The sequence below is a fragment of the Triturus cristatus genome, chromosome 2_1 (genome assembly GCF_964204655.1).
Source record: "Triturus cristatus chromosome 2_1, aTriCri1.1, whole genome shotgun sequence".
NCBI classification, from domain to species: Eukaryota; Metazoa; Chordata; class Amphibia; order Caudata; family Salamandridae; genus Triturus; species Triturus cristatus.
The window spans coordinates 601,282,789-601,302,019 of NC_140581.1; the positions used below are offsets into that span (position 1 = coordinate 601,282,789).

General features: G+C 41.9%; 1 protein-coding gene across 14 annotated transcripts in view; it reads left to right on the forward strand.

Moving 5' to 3' along the window:
- The window catches only part of CAST (calpastatin), a 564,844-nt gene that overhangs the window by 43,814 nt on the left and 501,799 nt on the right, over positions 1–19,231 (forward strand). For all 14 annotated transcript variants that reach the window (XM_085632507.1, XM_085632509.1, XM_085632510.1 and 11 more), the window contains exon 2: positions 6,557–6,622. In XM_085632507.1, coding sequence (XP_085488633.1) covers positions 6,557–6,622 — 66 coding nt within the window. The remainder of the gene's footprint in view (positions 1–6,556; positions 6,623–19,231) is intronic.

Consider the following 19,231-nt stretch of genomic DNA (forward strand, 5'->3'; position numbering starts at 1 on the left):
ACGACCATTCGGCATTGCGAGCGCCGACGACCTCTGTTCAGGTGGGGGGAGGGTCGTGCATGAGGGCATAGACCCAAAGCGGCCTCCGATGTGCAGCGTAGGTTCGGGTCGCATCCAGCAGGTCACGGAGCGATCTTCGGCCTCAGCTAAGACGTAAAGGCCAGGGGCCAGAGAGCAGGGGAAAGAGGAAATCCGGAGCAGTCCCGTGCCTCGGGGTACGAAAATGATCGAGGCAGAACACAGTTATGACTGCTACCGGACTGCTGAAAGTACTTTTAATACTTTTAGTATGCAGGGTACCACTTTTCAAGTCATATAGGTAGACTGGTCCCCTAGTATATATCTTGTCAACTCTTCCGGTCTCCTGATGCTCTCATTATAACTTTCAACATCACCTTCCTGTCTCTCAGGTACCATGCCATTAACAGATATACCACCTATTGACTAAATGATGGCGCTCAAATGCTAAAGCCTTTTAGCTTCAGCATTATTTCTTGCAATATTGGGTATGTTGATTCCCTGCAGGCATTTCTTACTGAGGTTTGAGTTTGCTCCAGTAAATTGTCCATGTCACCTACAATGATCTGATTGTGTATTCCTTTTAGAAAAATATTGTGTGCGTCGTTTGTTTCTATGTGGAAGCAGTCAATTCCAGCATTTGCCACCGAGATGGTACCTTTTAACTAAGTTTAAGTTTGCTTTCGTTCACATCAATTTTTGATTTTCACGTTGCACTTCAAATAATACTGAGACTAATGCCCAAGGCTTGCTCTTTTCAGTTTGTTCCTGCTCTGGAAAAATTGTTTTGTGTGTGTTGTTTGCTGCCACAAATGTTGATTTTCCCTAATTTATTCGTATTTGATTATCTCATTATTTGCTCACCTTTCTTACGTTTTCTTACTTTCCAAAGTAGCATGGTGGACCTCATAATTCATTATAATTATTACCTATTTAATCAATTAAGTAATTAACATGTTTAATACAATTAGTAACAAAATCACCAAAATACAGCTAATAACTTCTGTTCATTTTGATTTGTGCACAAGATTTATCATACCCCAGTTGTTTTGTGGAGGCTAGACCTGCCTATTGCAGATCTTTCTCTTGGATATGTTACCACTGAAACGTAAATCATCTGTGGTCTTGGCTCCTTTTTGCTTTGCCCTTGTCTGGTTACCACAAAGGTTTATGTGAAACAAGGGAAAAAATACAGAAACATTCTGAAGCGAAAGCCAACTTCCATTTTATTTCAAATAAAATGTAATTATTCACTATACCTCTAAACTTGACAGGGATTTTTTCTATATAGAATACGACCTTTCGGCGATTCTTCCTGGAGAAGTGACTGCCAAGACCTTCGCAATGAATGCTGTGACTGTTGCAAGCGCTGTACTCTTGTGGCCAGCTCTTCAGCAGTTATCAGTTTGATACGCATCGTGCGAAATGCTGCAGCTTCGTCCACTTTTCTTTGGATACAGTCATTACAAAACACTCCGCACCCTGAAAGAGAAGTCGCGGATCCGCAATCCCAGTCACAGCGAAGTTATAAATCGATTATGCATCAAAGGTGCTAAACCCAAATAATATTGTTGCTGAGAGCTGCACAATTGCAAAGTGGGGCGACCACCGGCCTAGTGGGAATCCTGGGCTTGCCAAGATTCATATAGGACCAGCGGGTGGCACACTCATTGGATCCCACTGTACTACTTAAACATTTCAGTCACAGGTATGCAATAACTTTCCTGAACATTATTTAAAACACTTGTATTAACTCCAGTTTTACCAGCTTCCAAGATTACCAGGCCAGTTGAGCACAGAGCGTCTGATGTGTTTCATCTCTTCAAGGATAATGCTGGCGTTGAGTCCAAGTGGCGGTGTGACCCCTGATGAAAAGAGATACCTCACAAAAATCAGAGTGGTGGGAGGTCAGGCGCTGCTCATGCATTTCATCATGTATCTGCCTATGTAACAGGAATGGAAATCACGCGTCATCATAGGTCAATGAGACAGCTGTGAGTTCCATATAAAGTTTAGTGGAAAGGCCCTCAGGAAGTTAGGAGATAGTGCATGGTCACACTACATATCCACCTATAGCAGGATGCAGTGAACAGAGAGCATATCGTCCAATTCTGGAGCGCCTACATTAGATCCGTGGTCCCCTTCAGCAACTCTGCCTTCTATGGGTATTAGTCATACTTGTTTTCTGTAGAAAACCTGCTTATGGTATCACATCCACTCCATTCAATGATGGAAACCTTGTCTTCTAATGCAGTGGACATGCCGTGATATCACCTCTGTTGAAAGACACCTTGCTCGGTCTAACTACCCTATCTATTTAAAGAGCAATTTCTTTCTGCCGCAAACATTTTGGAAACCGCAGTCTCCATCTAGCACTGTAAATTGCTGGAATTCACCATTTTTCTAGTTGACTACCAGGAGTTTTTTTCCCCTAAACATGGTATGAGATCTGTCTTGTAAACCGTCCCTGTGCTGTCACTTCCTAATGATTGCTGACAACATGTAGTTTTACCATTACTTAGGAATGTGCCTTTAACTCCACCAGTCTTTTCAATCTTGGCTTTTATAATTTATGATATGTTTACTGGGAATGCACAAATCACGTCACTTTCCTCTGTCTGACATTTGGAAACACCCAGACCAATCTGGTCCTGTCTTAAATTCTCTTGTAGAGCTGCCGCAATCATGGCCTTCATATGGTCAATAACTGATTACAGCGCCACACTGTGCGCGATTCAAGGCTTCTCCAGGCAGCTGTGCCTTTTGATTATCATAAGAGATATGTGAAAGCATTGCACATGTATTGTTCAAAAACTCAATCAAAACTGTTATAAAAGCACCACTAGTAGCAGCTGGCGTTGTTGAAGAGGGGCTGGGGTAGGGCTCAGGGGGACGGCCGACAACAAATAAAATACAAACATAAATGAAAAAAAAAATGTACCTGCAGCTAGCCACATCACGCTCGTCTTCTCCAGTCCACTGCAGGAGCAGGCTCCCTGATGATAGCAGCATCAGGATTTGGCTGAGCACCCAGAATTTACGCTCCCAGTATGACTGGGAGTCTGTGCCTGCGTCTCTAACCCGGCAGTGCAGCTCGGGTTGGCCAGCTTCAGTGCGCCTGTTGGTTTAGCCGTCCTGAGACGATCGGCCAATCCCACATGCGCACTGATACCAGTGCATACCGCTCCCCCGCCAGTGACTCCCCCTGGCCTCACCCCCAAAGCCTGGGCTGGGAAAGGAAAAATAAAACAATAATAAAACATGTTTATTATCGATGTATTTGTCCTTTCCTGTCGTTTTGAGGGAGCTGGCAGGTGGGGGCGACGCACCTCCACCATAGCGGAGGAGCAGCCGTTGAGCAGACTGCATTTAGGCGGGCAAACACCATCTCTTATCCTGTTCATTTTGATTATTCAAAATGTGGCGGGCCATCTTCTGTGTGCTGCATGAAAAGGTGAACTGATCACACGGTTGTTGCACTCCCTCCATTGGTTTTCAATACATGCTCGAGTCCTATTGAAGAGCCTGCGCACTGCCCATCACTCCCTGCAAGCAGGGTCCTGTTTAACAGTAAGATTGATAGAGTATTTTCCAACTTGCCCACAACCATGTAGAATAATAGTAATCTCCTTCCCAGCAGTGGATTTATAATTTGCTAATAGTCAAGAGTGCTATGAAGCCTGCTTTTCACTTCTTGTTATAGTTACTGGTGGATATTGTCATCATCGGCATTTGCTGGTTAGTACCAAGACACCATTGGGGGTGATTGAACACTTTATGCAATAAAAAATAACATAACCTGACATCATATATCATATTATACTGTGAGATCCAGAAAAAGGCATTTTGACATATGTGGTACAGGGGATGGGATATCCAAATCAGAAACTGAAGAAAAGATGTCAGACAACAAATTAGAAACCCTCTGGAGGCCATATTTGTGGAAGAAAAAGCCCAGCAAACAAGTCGTGGAAACCAAATGAAGAGTGAGCACATCACATTTGGAAAGCTTAAATCACAAAGCATGTCGTGTTTCTAACTTAAGCCTGAGTGGGAAAAACAAAATTCTAATGTGAATCCCCAATTTTTATGTGTGGTATTTGTGTTCAGAAAGTATACTTACTAATTTTTTTAAGTCTGCGTACATGGCAGTATTGCAGCATTTGAACGTATAGGACACTGGGCAGGAATGTGTACATTTTGGATAGCATGCTATGCCTATGTTTGTCGATATTAACATACCTGTTACAGGTAGTTGTTGGTTATGGAATCAGAAAAGAATTTGTACTTCTCAAAGGGAGGAGTAGGAATTCTCCAAGACGGAACTGGGTGGAGAACACTCCGGGGCCAATTACGATGTCGGTTGCGATCCGACCGACATCTTTACATGCAGTCTGACGGAGGGAACGACCGCTGCCTATCTGACGGGCTCAAGGAACCTGTCGTGGCAGCTGGCAGAAAGTAATCCCCTAAAATGGGGCGGTGCCTGCTCAGGCACTGTTTTAGGGATTACGATGCACTTTTGAGGCAGCCTGTCATTGAAAGGCTGTCAGAAATGGACTTTGGAGGCCCCTATTAGGGTCCCCGTCCCTCCGCAGCCTCCAATAAGAGGCCTGGGGTGCCCCTCCAAACTTCGACACCTTGCGTACCAGGCACCACATGGTGCCTGGCTCACGGTTCATGGATGTTTGTAAACATCCATTTTCCTAATGCAGGTTGTACAGCGGCCCTTTTCCACCCACTGCTCAAGCCGCATTAGGAAAATTGTTGTTTTCATGGACGATCTCATCCAAGTTCGTCGGATGAAACTGCTGACTACTGGTTGGTTGGGTTCCATTCCGACATGATACAGGTTGGACGCTCTTCCGACCGGCTTCTTAATTATGGCCTCTGTGTTTAATAGGAGTGTAAGAAAAATATTTTTTTCATGTGGAAAAATATTTGCCTCATTTAAAGACAAAGGTCCAGATGTACTAATTTAGGATTCTCAAAAAGTGGTTGCAATTTGCACACCAGCTTCTTGGGAATTCTATGGTAATTTTCGAACCGACCTATGTACTAATAGATCAGTTTGCAAAATTCCGAATCTCAGTGGGTTGCAATTCATCTTTATCTTCTTTGCTATTTGCTGCAGCCACAGGGCTAGCGGACTTTTGGGGTCAGAAGACCACCATGTCCGTGGTTGCTTTTAAATATAGTCCCTTGTTTTTTTTAAATGCAACCCGGTTTCCTTGAGCAATAATGAGATGAGTTTTTAAATAAAAAAGAAATGTTTTTAAAACAATTTTTTTACAAGTAGGTATTGGTCCCATAGCGCACTACCCACTCTATAAACATTTTTTTACCTGTTTGAGAACAGGTTACCACTAACTTTCCGTAGACAGTATAATATTCATATTTTGTGACCAGATTAATACATACCATAACCTATCGCTATTTGGAAGGGATGCCCTAAACACTCCCCTTTCAAATAGCAATTCTTAACAGTTTCTTAAACCCGTTTGGCAATAACATGTTATGGATTGATACATTAGAAAAACACATTTTCTTGTTGCAAACCTTGAGATTTACCAAATTGCAGTTTTTGTAACATTCATTCATCTGCCCCAAAAATAGTTACATTTACAAACATACACCTGAATCACATTTACCTATTCAGAATTTTCCAACAGGTGGGAACAATTCACTGGAATCAACTGTAAATCCATAAAAAGCTGGAAACGTTTTTCTGCCATATTAAAAATCCTATGGAAACAGATTTCAGACATTTCTGTCTTGAATAAAGCCTAGATAGTTTAAATAAAGAGAGAACAGCCTTTCAACTGACCTTCAGAGAAAATTCAGAAAAGTCCTAAACAATGAAGGACTAAAATACTTTGCTATAAAAGGTTTCTTTTAACATAGATAAATAATCTGTTTGATTGATGGGATAATGAGAAATTTTCTGACAGGCTGTGTCTGTTACCTAAGGTGAATTGGACAAGTGCCAGGAGACAAACAACTTGCCTGTTTTGGTGCTACGTCACGAAATGATGTACACATGTAATGCAACCATGTCTCAGTTTGTGATACTATACACAAGAATACATGCAATCATATCTCAGCTAGTTATAGTCATGATGCCAATATGATAAAATTGTATTTCAGGCCATGTAGGGCAGGGTAGAAGGAGTGATATGAAGTATGCAAATGCCCTATATTGTCGCAACACTTTCACATGTTTTTTCTAGTAACAAGTATGACCAAATAAATCGGAATTACTATGAACGTGCTCAGTTTTCCAATACATTTAAAGAAAGTATCTATGCTTAATATGAAATAATTGAGTAGCTGGAAAGGACACTTGAACAATAATCCATTGGCCAAGAGTACCAGATACAGGTGATAATTTCCTAAGGATTCCCATTGTTGCAATAACATTAATTATGCTGCATCATTGATATAGTAGGAATGCATATAGAGTTACCAAACAGAATTTTCTAAAGTGAAATTGAATGCTTCAATAACAAGCATTGATCAATGACTTTCTTTTTTGTAGCATGGCGATAAAAAAGCAAGTGGATCCACCCCCGCGGCTGACCACAAAGCACCTGGTGCAACTGAGGTAAATGGGATACTACTTACTAGAATTTACTCACACGCTGCTGATATTTTTGCTGATCTACTAAGTTAAAGCAGGAGCGGTTTCAGCTGAAATAGGAAAACCGATATGGGAAGTTTATTGATATCATGTTTGTTGGAGACAAATCCCAGGGATAAAAATGGAACTGTTTGCACCTAATATTTCTTTTACATTCAGCTGCATTCGAAGTGGCCTCTGTTGTTGACACAGAATGTGCAGTACTAGACTTTCAGTACACCTACCTGAGGCAACAGATCTAAATAGAACTCATTTACACAGAGAACAGCTATCATGAAACTCTGGACACTCTTTGGACCCAGGTCTGCCTCACAGTGAGTTCAGAGAGACCAACAAACACAGCTGAGCAGGCTTGGAAGCATGCTAGGTCTTACTCTGACACTCATTACTTTGCAATCTGCAGATGAATAGCCCGCATGCTATTCATTCAGAAAGAAGGGGATTTAATACAACATGTTTCATACTTAAAATGTAACACCTTTTAAAGCCCTCAGGAGAATATCTTAACTCGGTTGAATAATCCCATCCATTGAGCGGACTGTTTATGTCTTGACTAGTGGCCGCGTATTGAGATGTACGATTCAAAATCGATTAGATTTTTTACTTTATTGATTATGCAAAGACCACTCTTATCTGTATTTTCATAGATTTAAAGTTTCTACTTCATTTTATGCTGCTCTGATGTTGTTAATATATCGAGAGTTCGGTCTATGACTGTTGAAAAGCGGATTGGGTAATTTCCTGAATCCATGGTCTTTTACTTGAACATAATTTTTCTCAGCAGCAGAACAGAGACCAACGCTTGAATAAAAATCATCCCTTTGCTAATATAACAGAGGACTACTGCAGCCACATCATCTTTGCATGTGTATTTATTATGTTTTGCAATGTCCAAAAGAAGATGTGAGCCCATGTTACCAGTGTTGCTATATTGCACTTTTCACTGCTGATTTTCTTGTATGATAACCTGCGGGCTGGAAGTTCTTGCTTAGCCCATGCTATCAAATATCCAACTATCTGTGGCTTTAAGGGTGCAGGTGGGTTGGATCTGCCTCCCGCCTTTGCATTCCTTTTCATGTTGGCTTGGTAAGAATTGGCTGTGCCGGAGGGTATGTGGTCGAGTAACCTATGATCAGGATTCTTGAAACTGATTGGCTACTCGCCTTCTTGGGTTTAAGACTGAGATTTCAAATATAGATGGGTCAATTGTTGAATTAGGATAGAGAGAGTCAGTAGGAAGGGTAGACACACATTGCAGTGACAAACTTGAAAGGGTTGAACCCACACATTGTCGCTTCTCCTTTGCACGGCAATATATGTGAGAAATTCTGAAGTAATGTGGTCTGCATTATGGTGCTTTGCAGATATATTTATGGCAACTTGCAGGGCCGTGACAATTAAAAAAAATAGGTCGCAAATAAGAAGCTTGGGGCAACAAATTACCATTTAAGAGCTGTTAGGAAATTGCACTTTTAAGGGAATGAGAGATGTCCTAAAAGCCAATTGACTGGGATTAAGCAAAGATATCAATTGCAAGATCGCCAGGGAGCATTTCCATAAATACTGATGGCGCCACACAGGTTTAGGTTTGGGAAACAGAAGACACTTCAATCTGTAATCACGGTGTAAGCTAAAAATGCCCACGTTCTAAGCAATTTAGTAGGTTATACTGACTACTCTGTGAATATGAATATATCAACTGGATGTATTGCTGCCGACAATACTATGGATTGCACAGTTTTTAAAAAATATTGAGCTGCTCTATTATCTTCTTGGTTTTGTGTCTCTGGCCTTCCAGTGCTTGAGTCAATTTCACATTCCATCCCCGCCCCTGAGTTGAAATGCTCTCAACTTTCTTTTTTTGCCGCTTTCGCAGCTTCTTCAGTATTACTTATTTTTTTTGCAAGATCCACATGTAGAACCTTAACAGAGCTCAACAACATTTATTTACGAGTCAGCAGCCAACTCCCTCTGTCCTTTCTTGTTGATGGTGGTAAAGGGTTTAAAGAACTCGTCAATATTTCCCTCCCTGTCTGAGACTGCTCAGAATCTTCAAGGAACCAATCAAGAGTTAAGTCATCTTGAGTGAGGCAGTGAGATACCTATGCAGACATTTGGCCATAACAAACATGGAAACAGAAATACCTCTGTCAATGGAAGGACTGTAATACTTACATAGAAAGAAGAGGAAAGGAGACACAATATTTTCAGGGTGCATTGGAAGGGGTTTTAACTGAGGGAAAAAGATAAAGTACAACTCCATGAGTTCAAAAGTATGTGCCTGCCGTGTTTGTGTTCACTCCATACAACTGCAAGAGTGGCATTACCTTTGCACGGTGGAAGGTACCATGTCACAAAAGATAGCTAGAAATACTTCTGCAGACCTAAGGTTATTGCAGGTTTCCATGATTGTTCTTAGAAACATTGTGGGATTCCTACAATTGGTTCTTCTGTACCCATGTGAGGAAGCTAACCTTTGTGGGTATTTTTTGTTGTTGTTGTATTTCTAAATCAGGCCCATGAATAATTAATTACATGATCACAGTAATTCATGAGACAGCTGCTTTATATCACCATTATTTCAATAGGTTGATGCAAAGAGTTACTCATATGTCAAAATATAGTACAAACGTGGAAGGTCTGAATGGTGACAGTGTAGTAAGGCATACCGTTGTATACTACAGAAGTCTCCTTGAACCACCAAAATGTCATGGTGTACTTAAGTCTAATACTAGTTCAGCGGGTAGAGTTAAGGGGGTACAGAATGATGAGGGAGAACTGCCTATGAAGGAAATTATAGCTGAAAGCCACACAGAGAAAAGGAAGATCTCAGAACCATACATTAATTTAAGCAAAGTTGTTGGAAATAAAATATTTGATATTGTATTGAAGTATCATGTCTAAATCATCTTCTCCACAGAGAGTGGTCTAAGAGTTGTGCAATGTGTTTCAAGGAGAGGACTGTAAGGTGTGGAATCTGTACTTAGGTAGTTCAAGCGACCCAACAGGACTGTTCTATGGGCTTGTTTTTTTTCTTTACATAAAAAATGGAAACTTGTAGATAACAAGTTGCTGGCCAAAGGGAAGTGAAACCGTTTCTATTTTAAAAGAGGACTAAGTAGAATAAATGTATTCCCGAGGGAACAAACAGGGAAGTGTTCCAGACATATGAACAGTTGGGTAGCACACAAAACATTATGAAGTAGAAAATCTGACTAGCACCAAGCACAGTGGGGGGTATCAGAGAGAGAACACTTACCTCACTGCCTCCATATTCATAAAGCTCGGTAAGAACCTATTGTAAAGTACAGCCGTTTGGCATCACTATTAGTGGGCAGCAAATGATGATGTATTGCGGGGTGGGGGGGGTTGATAACACAGACAAAAATGCCTTATTGCCTGTGGCGTCTACTTTCATGTATGCACTTCATACATTTATGTCAAAGAGGGAGCAGTTTTGTAGCTCGTAAATAGTCTGTGAATAGTATGCATAGCATGTATTAGAGGAACAGTAGTTTACGTTTTACAATTTTAATTCAATTTAATTCTACTGACTGGGACTCAGGTCATGTGAAACAGCTTTGGATGATGTCGACTTACGCATGCGGTTCCTTGGGACTTACACGTGTGCCTTTACTAGTGATAATAGACTGGTTCCTTCATTAGGTGCTGTGAGGCTGGGTGAGTGGCCTGGGTCCCTGATCTTGTGGGCTCTACCCGTTGGCTCTTTTGAATGAGTTAGAGGTTAGTCAAGTAACATTACCTCGCCGCTTCAGAGCCCATTCACAAAAGGAGAGGAAATATAGGCTAGTGGAATGAGGTCTGAAATTTCGTTACATTCATTGAATCCCACAAGGTTAGATTTGGAAATCTATGACATTCAGAGATTTTCAGGCATAAAACCTCAGGTTTCTCTGCACTCCTCCCCCCCTTTCCCTAACCAGTTTCAGATACAGCTTTGCAGGGTGTTCCTCGCGTACACGTAAAACCTTTTTTATCCCAACAAGGGAAAATAAATACTTTTCTATGTGTAGAAACTCCATGTCCAACACTTCCATTAAACACGAGGTGACCCCTTCCCACTTTGCAAACACAGTTAGTCTGCCCTTTTGCAGGAGTAATTTTTGGTGTCTTCCAGTGTTGCCAAAACCCTGAAAAGCCCGTGTAGATATTCACAGAGTTAGGACGGTGTGGTAGTTCACAAGAATTTGCATATGTCTGCCCTTCATACTTCTCACCCACCCCCTCAGCTTTAGCACCCCTAACCCAGATATAATCATACACAATTGTCTACCCAAGGCTTTTCCACCTCAGTGACACCCCCACATCTTGTTCGTTTGAATCGGAATTTGGAATTTACAGAGGTAAATCCATCTTGTTGTGCACGTAAGTAACAACTGTTTTTGCCCAAAACATTTAGTTGACAGGCCTCTTCATACTTAATGTTTTTTTCTGTATGTAACATGCTTACGTTTAAAGTTAGTGAAAAGGTTAGAAGAGTTTTAAGTTACAAATTAGACTTTTGACAGAGCAGTGCCAGAAAACGGTGTCTGCGAGATACGCAATCCCTTTTTATGTACTCATTTATGCATATTGCAGAGCAGCACATGTGTACGTTTCTAAAAGAGGCAGCATTTCATCCAGGTCTGAAAACGCGACTGTCTAGTGCCTGTCACATTGTTACCAATTACCATAAAGAAATGTTGCCTGTGGAGGTTTAGGTGGAGGGAGGTGTGGGCGTCTCTGGGGCTGGGCATGGGGTTAGGAATACATAAGGGCGCACTGACATTCAGTCCTCTCAGTTGGCCTTTAGTATAACTGTGTGTACACTGCGCCCTATGGCTGAGCAGTCCTTGCACCCTGAAGCGGGCCCAGCACTGAACGGGCCAGTGTTTGATCAAGCACAGTTATTATATATCTACAGTCACTGAGATATATCTTCTGGGCCTCATTTACGAGGCCCTAGCGGCACTTTCGTGCTGCCGGAGCATCACTTTTATGACGCTCCAGTGGTGCAATGTGCAAAGGGAGAAAGGAAAAGGGAAGACCTTCCACACACCATACACATTCCTTTGGACAGAAGCGGGTAACATTTCCCCCCTTCTGTCCGCAACTCACCAGTCGATATTTTAATGCATAGCACAAGAACCCAGTGAATAAAATTACCTTTGGAGACTCTTATAGCTATTTGTAGATCACACTCACTTCACCCCACTTGTCCCTACACAAAAGCCCTCTCATAACACCCTTAGCTTCACGTGCCAACCAGAGAAGAACTTCGGCAAAGAGCTCCCTCGTAGAGCCCATTGGGCATTGCAGCGCCAGGCCCAACGAGGAGCTGCCCTTTGATGAAGTGTGACACCCCTCGGGGTGGGTGAGGGCCCTTGGAGCTATCACAGTGCTCTTATCACAGCGCCTGGTTGATAACACTTACCTCTTTCCTTTTCCCTTCTCCCTCTTCCGCCTCATAGGAACAGCATACTCCTTTGTTTTTGCATTGGGGCCTGCATGCTGGATCTTCTAAGCCCCCGTCCCTCCTCGTGATATTCACATATTTAAAGGCCACGCAAAGCCAATTTACATGACTTTTCATGGCCTTGTAAATATGTGCCCGTTTCACGCAGAACACTGCATGAAAGGGGTGTTTCATGGGTGCTGCTGTGGGTGTTCCCACACAACAACAATGGAATCTGAAGCATTCCCAGATTTATGGGGAGTCGTAAACCTGGGAATGCGTTAGATTCTAACACCATCCCATGTGGGGGTTTTAGGGAGGTGCAATGAGGAGAAGTATCCTTATTTCTACATGTTTTTTCTCTGAAGCACACATAGAAAGAGGTCATCGCCTCCATTGATTGATTTTGTGCAGAAAGGTGTCCCTTCCTGCACAAAATCAATCATCCTCGCAAGCAGGCACCCTTGTAAGATGGCGGAACAGTGCCTGCGTTTGCGCTAGGCTGCTTTTTTAGTGCCGGCTCAGGGGTCAGTACAGGAATGCACCATATTCTTGTAAATAAGGGCGTATTCCTGCACTTTTAGAATGAGGCAGGGCGGGGCTGCAAAATTGCTTGCGGCACCACGCTGCGCCATTCTATTGTAAATGAGGCCCTCTGTGTCTGGTTGACTTATAACCCCACCTTTGTTCCAGGGGTGAAAGGGCAGCAGGTAGATCCAGGAGCAGATTGCCTAACTGACATCTAGCAGTTGGTTAATTGAATGCGACGTGCATCACTACTATGTGTCTTTCCTGAAATGTCTTTCTGCTGAATCAATTTCCACCACTTTCCCACCATGCCCATATTCATCCCTGAACAGCATGGAGTAAAAACACATTACACAAGGGGGCACAGAACCAGATACCAATGCACCGAATCTGAACACTGCTGGGAACATTTGGAATATTCTTTCTATTGTTCTGAAAATACAATTTCACTGGCTGCCTTTATAGGTTCAACATTGAAAACAGGCTTTGCGAGGAGAGGCAGGGTGCCCTTGTCGGCAATCCTGTGCACACCTTTTCATGTTTGCGATGTTTCCCGCCATCATACGCACATGAGTGGAGTCCACAGGGATCTTATCATCCTGCTGATAGCTTTAGCAGTCATGTTCAGTTATGAAATATGTTATCACTTAGGATACCTTCCACAAGTGTCTGATGCCATCTGTTCTTTGTTACGATGTAAGGCTTATTACTTGAAAATGCATGACTTGGCGGGCCGCATTCCTTACCGCCAGGAACGAAGAGGCAGGTCAGGCTCACACGCGCTTCTTAGACCTCAATGTTGCCTTGGGTAGTCTCTTCATGTCTTTCATTTTCATTGCTTTGGTCATTCAAAGAGGGGATTTCAATTGTAATATTATTTGGATATTCATCTATATAAATATAGTCCTCACTGTTTAAAACATTTTAGGTTCGTAGTTTAGACAAGACAAATTATAGTTTGAATTTTTTAAGCATGTCTGATACCTTTGTAATATTAAAGATATTCATATGATAAAATACAAGGTACATAAAATGACCATTACATCCAATATGAAGAGTTCTAATTGATTTAGATCATTTTACAACTTTTCTCATTGATTTTGCCGTAAGTCACCTATGGTTTCTGATTTGATTGCAGACACTTACACAGTGGATAGTCTCAGACCTCTTTAAATGATCACACCATTTCATCATTCACATAAACCCGTGTTATATAGCTGCAAATGGGCATCTCTACAGTGAAACCAATTATACAGATATCAGACTGTTATGAAAGACTTACACTTAACTTACTCGAAATAGGATCAACGCGCATTTGATGAATTGCTTTTGGAAAAGGCCTTATTTGCGGGGTTATTCCAAACATTTCGCCTTCTTCCGCCTCTGTTTTTGACTTTGTTTTTGCTGACCAGTGCTAAAGTGCATGTACTCTGTGTCTAAAATGTAATGGTATTTGGGTTCTCCATGATCGGCATATTTGATTCACTAATAAGTCCCTAGTACAGTGCACTACATGTGCCCAGGGCATGTAAATCAAATGCTACTAGTGGGCCTAGAGCACTGATTGTGCCACCCACATGAGTAGCCCTTCAACCTGTCTCAGGCCTGCCACTGCAGAGCCTGTGTCGACCTGGCAACTCACGTACTTGCCAGGCCCAAACGTTCCATTTTATTACATGTAAGGCACCCCTACTGTAGGCCGGGTAGCCCAGGTGCTGTGAAATTAAAAAGTAGGACATTTGTTTTTAAGTTTTACATGTCCTGGTAGGGAAAAACTGCTAAATGTGTTTATCACTACAGCAAATCCTATCTCACCCATAGGTTAGCATTGGAGCCACCTTGTAACACATTTACAAGTGTAACTTACAATTGGGAGCAGATATAAAATTAGAGTTTGGTGTCTTTGGACTCACAGTTTAAAAACACATCTTTTAGTGAAGTTGGTTTTTAAATTTCAGGTCTGAAAATGTCACTTTTAGTTCTTAGTTCTGAGTAACAAATGTGCTGTTTTCTCCACTCACCTATGACCTGCAAGGCTGCAGATAAAATACTGTGCAAATACTACTAGGAAATGTAGTTTTCTGAATAAAAAGAGGAACGCCAGACACAAATCTTGTCTTGGAGCTAGATGGCAGGCGAGTTCTGAATAAATTTCCAAAGATTTCAGTTGGAAATATGAATGTATTCTAATGTATTGTATTGCATCATTTAAATAGTTCTTCCTGCCCCTGTGTGCGGTACTGAAATGCTTGCCTACCTGAGTAGCATGCTGCATCATTTATGGTGTGTGGTTGGAAGGATGTTGTTTTTGCTTTGATCCTATGTGGGAACTGTTTCTATGTTGTGTGGGATGACCACTGAGGTGTGGTTATTGTGCTATGGGATGCAGTACATTGCACTGTGTTGGATGATGAAGTGTAAGACACAGCTGTGCAGCTTTATGTTTTTCAGTATGCTGTTAGTTTTAAACAGCTCTGCAGGTCCCTTTATGGTATTTCATAGATATGGTCTGCTTAGATGGTTACTGCACGGGGTTGTCCCATCTGAGATTTTGTGTATAGTTGTGGTGCTGAGCAGGCATAGTTGGAGGGAGAGAGAAGTGGAGAGATCTGTGGGGATTAGCATTTGTAATATCATCCCATATCTGAGTATGTGAGATGTAAAGAAGCGGTCAGATTGTATAGACATTTGGAATCCGGAGTGAAAGAACTATATGCAAGTCCTTCAAAATTGTATAGTAAGGTGTGACAGATCTCGTCAGTTATTCAATGCCTGTTCATTTGGTGATGCTAGTTTTTTTGGCTGTACAGTGCTGATGATGGACAACCCTAATAGCAGATATTCATTATGTTCAAGGTTGGTTTTGATAGCTGTGGTTGTTGTTAAATTCTTTTTGTCAAACCACATGTTGAGGTCTCCTAGAATGGGCAGGTATGGGTGGTGCAGATGGCTGTTGATTACTGTATTAAGTAGAATATCTTGCATTGTTGCGTGGTAGTGTATATATTAGGAGGAAGGAATAGATAATACTTGGAGTTGGATGACATGTTGTCATCAAGGATTCACAGCTATTTTAGTTGTTGTGATCCTTTTTTCTGCCTGTCCTGCATGGACCTTATTTGGGGGTAGTCAGGAGTCACAGTTGTGGCCTCTAGCTTGCTCTCTGCTACTCCTGGCACTTCCTTTGAGACCCCTTGCCTCAGAGGAAGCAAAGGTTTTGCCTCTCTGAGGCCAGGGGGTGCAAAGGAAGCGCCAGGGGTAGCAGGGAGCAAGCCAGATGTCACAGCTCTGACCCCTGACTACACCAAATGGCATCCATGAATTGCCTTGTAGTAAGGGTAGAGATGGAGAGGGATAGGGTATTTTGATGTTGCTGGTTTGGGAGTAAATTGTGCTAGTGGCTGTCGTTAAAGGTGGAAGAGAGTTTGTTCGGTTAGAGAAATGTGAAATTTGAGATGTGCATGTGCGTGTGTGGGGGGGGCTTTTTGTATTGGGTCATGGTGTTGTAACTTCTGTGTTGTCTGGTGATTTGAGTAGGGAGTTGTGGTGGTAAGGTATGATGAGGAACGTCGTGAACATACATTTGTACCTTACCTTGATTTTTAGTTTCTTTCTTGCAAGTGACATTGAGTTTGTAGATTATTTGGGTTGTGGTTAATGAATTGTTTTATTGTTTATGATAAGTTGCGTTATGTTGCAATTTTTTTACTTTAGAAAGGTCAGAAGGTTGAAGGAGAGATTTGTTAGTGGTAAAAGTTACTCAGTGTTAGTATCTGAGAGGAGTGTTGTAGAATAGATGGAGATTTCGGGATTATTAGATGTTAAAGATGTTTAAGTAGTGTATTGCTTACCTGAAATTCTTATGTTGGAAATGCAGAGTTGTATGTGTTCACTACAGATACACTGACACTTTAAAAGAAATATATTGTGACATATTATAAGATCTTTGCAACACTATGGCTATTTCCTCAACTTGTAACTTTAACCTCGCCAGTTAACTATTCTAAACTCCTACTTTACCAATTTCCAAACTAGATCAAGGTTGGAGGTCACCATGACATTCTGGATAGCAGGCATGCCAATGTGCAGTTTTTGATGATGTTAAGGCATGTCGATGGAAGACTGTCCAAGTGAAGGTGCACCTGATTGGTGTGCCAGGACCAGGAAACATACTCAGGCACTGCTAGATTCAAACGTGGCATGGATCATCCCAAATGTAGCTGGGTGACTGAATGGAAATTTATTCTATTTAAAAGAAAACGTGGGAAAAATACATTAGGAATTTAGGCCTTCATCGCGAACTTTATTTAGTAATACCTGGTTTTAGGGGAGGAGATTAAAAAAACGGGATCGTTAGTACCGGCCCCGGTATCGCCTCTAATGAATTACTGATGATATAGGCAGCTGAGTCCGAGCTGCGCACATGGAGAATGTTTGCAGATTTTACTTTAAATGTTGAGAAAAAAAACATAGTGTTAAACTGTATTACCTTTAATTTGGTATAACGATAAGACAGAGTTAAGTATTTATTTTATAGCAAGAAGTTTAATTTCAGACCTTGCCTGGGAAGATTTTTTGCCTGAGCCACACCCAGAAGAGGCATCTAACGTGTACTCACGCTTCCTGACTGCTCAGCTCACAGAGGCGGCTTCGAAATTCGCTTTTTTTGTTCAAACCTGTAGCACTCCTCCAGTATAATGAACAGTTAGTTAATGTGTGCTGGCGTGCTGAGTTCATGCACCCGTGCACGTCAGAGCACGGAATTAATATTCTGCCATTTTTCTGGCCTCGAGGTTCACCAGGACAGACCTGCGCACAGTGCATGGGGCACCCTGTTTATTTTCGATGTACAAAGTAGAGGGACTGGGAAAGCCAGGCTCTGAGTGCCATTAAGGTTTCAAACAGTAGCACTGTGGTTGTGAGGTTAGTAGGTAGAATAACAGAGAGCAGGGCCATTATTGATCCTACCGCAGTTTTTCTTTAGCTATGGTCTAAAAAGCTTTTTTGTTGTGCAATTAAAGGTTATTTAGGGGCAGAAAAATTGAAGTCGCAATAAATGCAGATGTTTTCCACATGCAAATTCAAGTTGGAGATGTGGAAAATCTGCAAATATGGCTATTTTCCATGGCTGTGTGGGTGTGCATTGTCAACGTAGGAAGTACCCCCAAACTTTTAATACTGTGGGTATTATAATTAAACATTCCCAGTACCTTTAAGTTGTGCATCTATGTTTTGCCTGGAGTAAGAGGGCAACTTCAGTATGAAACGGTGCAATATGTATTGTGATGTTGGAGAATAGATTTCTCCAGCTCTCAAAATAACTCTCCACAGAAAAGGTTGTCCCGAGGTGCATCTCTGCAAGACATCTCAGGGCTGTCCATCCTGGAGTAAGCACAACGCGCTAGGAGTCTGTATGAATATGGAAGGTCTGCATGGCGCTCCATGCTCGCTCTCGGGAAGGTCTGTGCACCTTCAAATATGGAGATGTCTGTTTACATTTCGAGCCGATTCTGCCAGTTATGGATTTTTCACACATTTTGGTAATCAGACACGAAACTGTTGAAAGATTTCTTTGTGTACAGAAGGACTGACGCTCGAGAAATGTTGTCCTGCAGGAATAGTGGATTTCAAAGCCACCATTCTCACTGTAATGCAGATTGTATAGAGGCATGCAGGCGCCTGTCTGCATTGAGAATGCATTATCTCAGGAATCCATGAAGGCATAGTCAAGGCAGACCTGCCCTGCACAGAGCTGGCGGTGCACTTATCGGGCTGGGCCCGATAGCGGACACTCGACTGATAAAACCCCGGCAAATGGCTCTCTGTTTCGCACAATGTCATGAAGGCAAGATCATCTGCTTGCTTTCCCCTGGCAGGTCTGTAAAACAGTGAATAGTCTGAATAGAGTTTGCATGAATTAGGTTTCATTAGTGCAAGAGGTGCAGTGGCACCGAGCTTCAGAGGTGGGAGGAGGGGCCTGCACCTCAATTACAGCTGTGCTTTGCCCCCAAGTAACAAGGATAGAAGGCTCATTCACCCTACATGCCTTAGGGCCTATGGTATGTTGCTATGACCCTGGCACTAAATCATGAGTTGAAATGCCTGTCTGTAATAACCTTCATGCTGTCACTCAGGGAAACCACAGCTTGATTTACTGCTTTGGCTACACTGCAAAACACATAGGGCCCGATTCACAGAACTAACTTAAGACAAAATCCTAAACTTACTACCATTTTGGTATTCACAGAAGGCACTTACTCATTTTGGTATTCACAGAAGGCACTTACTCATTTCGGTATTCACAGAAGTTAGGACTCCTAACTTTAGGACTCCTAAATGCCTTCTGTGAATACTGAAAGTCTTAAAATTAGGATTTTTCTCAATTTAGTAGTCCTAAGTTTAGGACTCCTAACTTTAGGACTCCTAAATGCCTTCTGTGAATACCGAAAGCCTTAAAATTAGGATTTTTCTCAGTTTAGGAGTCCTAAGGTTAGGACTCCTAACTTTACAACTACTAAACTGAGAAAAATCCTAATTTTAAGGCTTTCGGTATTCACAGAAGGCATTTAGGAGTCCTAAAGTTAGGAGTC